The 8,303-nt window shown below is 41.1% G+C and overlaps 1 protein-coding gene across 1 annotated transcript in view; it reads right to left on the bottom strand.

Moving 5' to 3' along the window:
• The window catches only part of LOC121813379 (deleted in malignant brain tumors 1 protein-like), a gene marked incomplete at its 5' end in the record, with an annotated part of 9,879 nt that extends 2,209 nt beyond the window's left edge, over positions 1-7,670 (bottom strand). The window contains 5 exons of the mRNA XM_042217104.1: positions 2,873-3,160; positions 3,268-3,567; positions 3,996-4,319; positions 6,377-6,691; positions 7,304-7,670. Coding sequence (XP_042073038.1) covers positions 2,873-3,160; positions 3,268-3,567; positions 3,996-4,319; positions 6,377-6,691; positions 7,304-7,670 — 1,594 coding nt within the window. The remainder of the gene's footprint in view (positions 1-2,872; positions 3,161-3,267; positions 3,568-3,995; positions 4,320-6,376; positions 6,692-7,303) is intronic.
• Between the last annotated feature and the right edge of the window lie 633 nt (positions 7,671-8,303).

Genomic DNA, 8,303 nt, shown 5'->3' with positions numbered 1-8,303 from the left:
GGGAAAACCAAGGCGTTCCCAGGACAGCCGAGAGATATAATTGCTCCAGCATGTCCTGGCTCTGCCCCGGGGCCTCCTCCCAATAAGACATGCCCAGAACACCTCACCCAGGAGGCGCCCAGGAGGAATCCTTGTCAGGATCCGGCCAGGCACAACCTGAAAAAGGGACATGGGCCCATCTTAATGCAGGCTCACCACCCGGAGGAGGCACTGCAGGGGTCGGGTGCATTGTGAGCCGGGTTGCAGCCAGAAGTGTAGATCCTGGAGGACCGATGTCCAGCTACCAAGACTGGTAATCAGGATGGATAGCAGAGCTGTACGTTTTAAGCTGCCGGATTTTTGGCTTCACAACCCTCCTTTGTGGTTCATGCACGTCAAAGCTCAGTTTGCTCTTCGGGCCGTTTCAGCCGGCGTCATGAAATACCATCATGTGGAGGCCTCACCGGATCCACTGTCCACCCGCCGTGTGATGACCCTCCTCCAGGATCCCTCCTACCCAAGGGAAATACACTACTCTCTGTCACCAGTTAATTCGCGACACCAGTTAATCTGGAACACTGGAACGTCAGGTTGAAACGTGCCATCACTGGTATGTGAACTATCCACTCAACAATGCGCACATTTTGCAAAGTTTCTGTGAGAAGCTTTCTGCTCCAAATCCACTGTGCAGCTGCTCACTTTTGTTTTAGCTCAGGAGGCTGCACCATCTTTCAGATGTCCACTGATCACTCTGCATTCCTTCACATATAACTGTTTCTGTCCAGAAAACATACCCTCCACCCTCTTAAAACATGAGACTAAAGAGGCTGTACACGTAGAAGCATTATAAAAATGACACTGAGTCTAAGTTTGTTTTTGAAAAGATGTCCACAATGATCACATTTGGACTATAAATAGCCCGTACATGGAGTCAAATCTATGCATTCATCAGAGGTAAAAAACAAAACAAAAAAACACCTGACCAAAATTGGAAGTCCAAAAATGACTTATAAAAGACGTCACTTTGCACAGTGGGAGTGAGTCTCATCTATTATAACAACATGGCTTCATAGTAGAAGAGTCCTGGTGGTGAACTGGCCTTTCTGCATTTCAGACCTTTTTGACGGATCAAATAAAAGCATGATAAACAGGAGTCGAGACTGTTGAGCAGCTTGAATCCTCAGTCTGGCCAACATTTGTTTCCCGTAAGTCCAGCAGCTTGTCTCCTCAGTTGTTTATGTTCTGTTGTTAAAGTAAGAGTGGATGCTACACAGTGGTAAACACGACCCTGTCCATGTTTTTGAGATTTGTTGCCATCAAATTCAGACTGAGTGAATATTTTTTATTGAAATGGTCTCAGTGTAAACATGTGATGTGTTTTCTATGTTTATGAGATTCACAGATCATTGCATTCTGTTTTTATTAACACTTAATCCCACCTTTGTTTGGAACTAAATTCTCTTTAACAATTATCTATTAAAGCTCACTCAGGTCAGACTCCAGTCAGACACAAAATTCATGCATAGATTCATGGTTAGCAGTTATTATAAATAGAATGTGTTTATTCACTTAATGTGTGTGCACTCTAAGAGGTGACTGAGGAGTGACTGTTGAGTGTTGCTGGTACTAATTCTTACTCTGGATGGCATTACCTTGGCCTCCAGTAACGCTGTGAGGAACCTTGGAGTCATTTTTGACCAGGACATGTCCTTCAACGCACATATTAAACAAATATGTAAGACTGCTTTCTTCCATTTGTGCAACATCTCTAAAGTTAGAAATATCCTGTCTCAGAGTGACGCTGAAAAACTAGTTCATGCATTTATTACTTCCAGGCTGGACGACTGTAATTCATTATTATCAGGATGTCCTAAAAACTCGCTGAAAAGCCTTCAGCTAATCCAAAATGCTGCAGCAAGAGTCCTGACAGGGACTAGAAAGAGAGAGCATATTTCTCCTGTTTTGGCTTCCCTTCATTGGCTTCCTGTTAAATCCAGAATTGAATTCAAAATCCTGCTCCTCACATACAAGGTCTTAAATAATCAGGCCCCATCTTATCTTAATGACCTTGTAGTACCATATCACCCTATTAGAGCACTTCGCTCTTGCTCTGCAGGCCTACTTGTTGTTCCTAGAGTATTTAAAAGTAGAATGGGAGGGAGAGCCTTCAGTTTTCAGGCCCCTCTTCTGTGGAACCAGCTTCCAGTTTGGATTCGGGAGACAGACACTATCTCTACTTTTAAGATTAGGCTTAAAACTTTCCTTTTTGCTAAAGCATATAGTTAGGGCTGGACCAGGTGACCCTGAATCCTCCCTTAGTTATGCTGCAATAGACGTAGGCTGCCGGGGGATTCCCATGATGCATTGAGTTTTTCCTTTCCAGTCACCTTTCTCACTCACTATGTATTAATAGACCTCTCTGCATCGAATCATATCTGTTATTAACCTCTGTCTCTCTTCCACAGCATGTCTTTATCCTGTTTTCCTTCTCTCACCCCAACCGGTCGCAGCAGATGGCCGCCCCTCCCTTGAGCCTGGTTCTGCCGGAAGTTTCTTCCTGTTAAAAGGGAGTTTTTCCTTACCACTGTCGCCAAAGTGCTTGCTCATAGGGGGTCATATGATTGTTGGGTTTTTCTCTGTATCTATTATTGTGCAATCTACTGTACAATATAAAACGCCTTGAGGCGACTTTTTTTGTGATTTGGCGCTATATAAATAAAATTGAATTGAATTGAATTAATCAATTGATAAATCATTGAAATACATACTTTACTTCTTATATTAAAAAATTTTATATTTTCATTATAATAACCTGTAGTGGGCGTAACAAGTAAACACAATATTTTCACTGTCACTTTATGACTGTAATTTAAACAATATTACATTTTATTACCAGTAACGGAGACGTTGACAGAGTCACTTGTGGAGATGCTGGAGTCGTGTGAATATTCACACTGGTACAATCCATCACTGTCAAAATCTACTTTGAGGATCTTGAATGTAGCAGAGTTGGTAGTTGATGGTTTTGTCTGACTGAATGAGCCTGAAATCTGCCTCAGAGTAAATTCTCCTTGTAGAAGCTGTTGGCTTTGAGGTGATATTGAACATGTGATGCTGACATCACTTCTCCGATCAACTTTACCAGCAGGAATCATGAAGATTCTGGGCTTTGGGAGGATCACTGAGGAAAACAGAAATCACAGAGAGACAGCGTGTGTAACAATAATGACAACAGTTTTATCTTGTTATATTTATAATTTTTAGTATTTACAAAAAATCACTTCTCACCTGAGCAGACAACACCAGCATCCTGACTGTGTGTACAGTCATGTGTCCCAAATCCTCTGTGCTGACACTCAGTCAGAGATCTCTCACTTCCTGAACAGGACACATCATCAAGCCAGATGGATCCACTTCCCTCACCAAAGACAGCAGCACTCTGTGCCGTTCCACAGCCGAGCTCTCTACAAACCACCTCAGCATCATTTATGTCCCAGTTATCATCACAGACTGTTCCCCAAGTGTTGTTGTAAAAGATTTCAACTCTTCCAGAGCACAAAGTGCTTCCAGATAATCTGACTGGCACACCTGGGCACAGTAAACAAACACAATTAATTTCAGAAATTAAAACAATCCAAACCTGCAATCCTTTGCTCAGTGTACACACTGAACTGATTATGAATTATAAAAAAAATACTAACGGGACAGATTCATTGAATTGCTTCATGCTAACACTTGTTCAACATTGCCAGAGATTTAGTATGAACCACAATGAGGACTGTGCATGCAGTATGTTCATATCTGAAGTTAAATTAAAAAGAAAAACAACAACAAAAAACTTTCAACTGGGAAGTGACAAATCCAATAGTGTCAATTGAAATATACCTCATGGATCCCACATAAATACAGAGGTAGATATACATAGACCACATGAAACAATGGCTCAAATCTAAAACTGTACAAATATTGTAACCTTAATTATTACATATTTGCCTTTGATTAGTAATGTTTCTTACCTGAACAGACAACACCAGCATCCTTACTGTGTGTACAGCTATGTATCCCAAATCCTCTGTGCTGACACTCAGTCAGAGATCTCTCACTTCCTGAACAGTCCACATCATCAAGCCAGATTTGTCCTGTTCCTTTACCAAAATGAGCGGACTTAGTGGCATTCAGAGCAGTTCCACAGTTTAACTCTCTGCAGACCACCTCAGCATCATTTGGGTCCCAGCCATCATCACAGACTGTTCCCCATCTGTTCCTGTGATTGATTTCAACTCTTCCAGAGCAATGAGCTGACTCAGATGTATCTGGATTAACTAATCTTATCTGATCACCTAGCAAAAAAAGACAAGATTAGACTGTGTTTCTAATTTATTTTCTTATTTTTTATTCATTAAAGTCAAAGAAGCAAATAAGGGTGAGTTTGGGTCACTGAAAACAAAAAAGTAGAATATAAATGAGCTTGTGATATAGTTAAACTCTTCCAGAGCAAAGGATGGACCCAGGTAATCTGATGGGTCCACCTGAACACAAAACAAATGCAATATTTTTTCTATTTATTGTTTAGAACAGCAACTATTTGAACATCTTTGTGAGACTCATCTGAAGCGCACTCAAACTCACAGTGGAGAAATAAATGGCTGGAGCTCCACACAGACAGACGTTTTTCTTTTTAAGAATTAGCAGTTTAAAAGGATGATAGAAAAAAACACATGTTAGGTTTTGTATTGTTGATTGTCATTTATGCTTAGAAATATTTAATCATATATGCTTGGAAGTATATAATCATTTGTAGATTGAAAGAATGTCTCATCCTAGGAGGTCTGTAACAACTCTGTGTAGCATGAAGAGGGGAGTGCGTTCACTCCTCTACAGAGTGTTCTGGCATAGATTACACACCTCCTAGGAGAGGTCGTATCTTCTCTTTGTTGATATAGCAAACACACGTATATCTCTTTAAGTATAAGAGCCTTTTGTTCAGATGGACCCGCTAGACTCCTGGCACCAGCTTTGGGGAGTCTTCACAGGGTCACATCTTGACCTCACACACACACACACACACACACACACACCACACACACACACACACACACACACACACACACACACACACACACACACACACAGGCAAGGTACTCTTTGTGTGTATGTAGACGTCATATGTTAATGAACCTATGCATATTCATGTAACCTCAATAAAAGAGCAGTGTTACGGGAGAACGGACGAGAGCAACTGGGGTCAAGCGAAGGAACGGCGTTTGTCCGGTTCTCTCCCGTGCACGAGAAACATGAAGAACTTTGCCTACTTCGTGTCTTGCTTGCTGTGTAATTATATTGCCTTCAACGTTCCAGCGAATAGGTTCAAGCTACAAACCTATCAACATATATCTCTGTAGAATACAGCTACATTTACAGGGGGACATTTTATTACTGAATATGGCACAGCATGGCTGTTTAGGTTCTCAATCATCCAGGTCATGGTAATCCAAGGAGTTTGGAAAGAAAAGGCACTGGACTTTTTAAAGTTTCTTGAAAACGTTTCTTCTCTCATTTGAGAAGCTTCTTCAGTTCTAAGTCCAGGAGGCAGATGGTTTGTGTCGTTAGCTGTTCAAGGATGGTCATTCACAGTGGACATAGAAGGCTTTTTTCACTCCTCTTTCAAACCATCTGTCTTCTCTGTCCAAAATGTGAAAATTGGCATCCTGAGAGAGTGACATTTATCCTTTAGATGCAGATGTATAGCTGAGTCTTGTCTTGTCGAGGTGCCTCTTCAATGTTGTGCCATGCATTTATGAAGTGCCTGTTTGGTTTCTCCAATTTAGAAGTCTGAGCACTGCTAGTTTGGGTTTGAAGTGGAGTTGGATATTGTGCATAAAGAAGACTCTTCTGAGTCTTCCTGAGTTTCTCTGATCAACCTGCTACATGTTGTTCCGTTTGTCATTCTGTTTCTTCCTAGTTGGTGTTTGACCTTCTTTCCTGTGCATCTTTGCCAGTTTGATGAAAGCCCAATTGGGAAAACCACATATTTTAAGAGCATTGACTGACACCAATGGAAAGGTCCAGAAACTTACACTGGATCCAAAGAATCCAGATGAAACTTGATGTGGTCTCACTCTTCACTTCTTCAAGACTCTTAAGGGACAACTCCCACTAGAACTTAAAAACCTGGGACTCTCCATTATTTGGTCATAGAACAGAAAAAGCTTCTTGAATGAGAGGCAGAACATCTTCAGGAACCTTCCAATCACTTTTCTTTCCAAGCTAATTAGGTGGCACAGTTTGGTTACTTTAAGAGTTCATTTCCACTGCTCACCCTGAATGTTGATACTAAACACACACTGACAAAACTACTGTGAGTTAATGATAACGCTGTTGATGATTAAAGATGTACCTGAACAGATGACACCAGCATCTTTATTGTGTGTACAGCTGTTTTCCCCAGATCTTCTGTGCTGACACTGGATTATAAACCTTTCATTTCCAGAACAGGACACATCATCAAGCCAGATCGGTCCACTTCCATCACCAAAATGAGCCTCTTTAGGAGCTGCTAAAGCTGTCCCACAGTCTAACTGTTTGCAGACCACCTCAGCATCATTTAAGTCCCAGCCATCATCACAGACTGTTCCCCATCTTTTTTGATGGTAGATCTCAACTCTTCCAGAGCAACGAGCTGAACCAGAACCAGTTAATTTGATCCTTGCATCTAAACACAAAAAAGAAGGAACATCCACTTTAAACAGAATACACAGTATTTTTTAATTATATCAAATGTACTCAAGCACACAATTAATGATGCAAATGACAAAAGCTGCACATAGTCCAACTTTAGTTTTTCAGACAAATATATTGGAAGGTTTAAAGTACGATTTATCTTTGAATTACAGCTGCATTCATAGTAGAACATGTTAGTACTTAATGCTACACAGTATGGTTATTGCAACTAATCAGCTGGTGCTCACCATGAATTTTAGTTCAAAAACTCACTGACAAATGAATAATAATGATGAAGTTGTAGAAGAAAAGAACAAAAATGTTTGATTACATTTGGTACTGTCAAGACCAGGGGTCCCCAATCCCAGTCCACGAGGGCCGGTGTCCCTGCAAGTTTTAGATGTGTCCTTGATCCATCACAGCTGATTTAAATGGATAAATTACCATCTCAACATGTCTTGAAGTGCTCCAGAGGCCTGGTAATGAACTAATCATGTGATTAAGATGTGTTGACCCAGGATGAGATCTAAAACCTGCAGAGACACCAGCCCTCGTGGACTGAGATTGGGGACCCCTGGTCTAGATGGTCTTGAATGTATCTCACCTGAACAGATGACACCAGCGTCCTTTTGGTGTGTACAGTCGTGTGTCCCAAATCCTTTGTGCCCACACTTAGTTAGAGAACTTTCACTTCCTGAACAGGACACATCATCCAGCCAGATTTCTCCTGTTCCTTCACCAAAGTGAGATGATCGAAGAGCACTCAGTGCTTTCCCACAGTCTAATTCTCTGCAAACCACCTCAGCATCATTAAGGCCCCAGCCATCATCACAGACTGTTCCCCATCTGTTGTTGTAGGAGATTTCAACTCTTCCAGAGCAAAGACCAGATTGATGACCAGCTAATCTGATTTCTAAGCACAAAAGGTATAAAGCATATACGCAGTTATGATTGTAATCTTTAGTGCTGTTTCATGAAGGCAAATACTCCATCATCTGTGTCAGATACATTTGTCTGAAAAAAATCAGTAATTTGAAAAAAATAATAAAATAATAAAATACAGGAGAACAGTGAGGTACACTGAAGAAATAAAACAAGAAGTAACTAAAAGCCAGTGGAAACCAGTGGGCATGGCACAAACTGTACCACAACAGCATTTTTCACAAAGCTGTTGGTATTTTTACAGAGAGTGAGAAGTTTCAAGTTTAAAACCTCTGATGCTCACTCAAACATACAAAGTAACTAATAATAGCCACATATAATCGCATGCCAGCTTTTTAAGGAAAGTTATCATCGGTGTTACAGCATGTTATGTACCAGATATATTTCTCTGTGGATTACAGCTTGTTCAGATTACACAGAACAAGATGTTGGAAAACATTAAAACATGTTAAAAACACAACAGCCTTAATAAACGCAGAGTAGTTTACACCCAGAAGCAGGTTTCATACATCATCACTTCACAACCGAATTAGGCTTTCTTGTCGGATTCCATTAGGACGATCAAGAGTTGGGAGCTCGCCTTGTAATCGGAAGGTTGCCGGTTCGAGCCCCGGCTCGGACAGTCTCGGTCGTTGTGTCCTTGGGCAAGACACTTCACCCGT

The sequence above is a fragment of the Haplochromis burtoni genome, unplaced genomic scaffold, assembly GCF_018398535.1.
Source record: "Haplochromis burtoni strain Fernald_Lab_line unplaced genomic scaffold, NCSU_Asbu1 Contig_1599, whole genome shotgun sequence".
Lineage (NCBI taxonomy): Eukaryota > Metazoa > Chordata > Actinopteri > Cichliformes > Cichlidae > Haplochromis > Haplochromis burtoni.
Note: the sequence above shows the minus strand (reverse complement) of the source record. Positions and strands in the feature narration are given on the sequence as shown.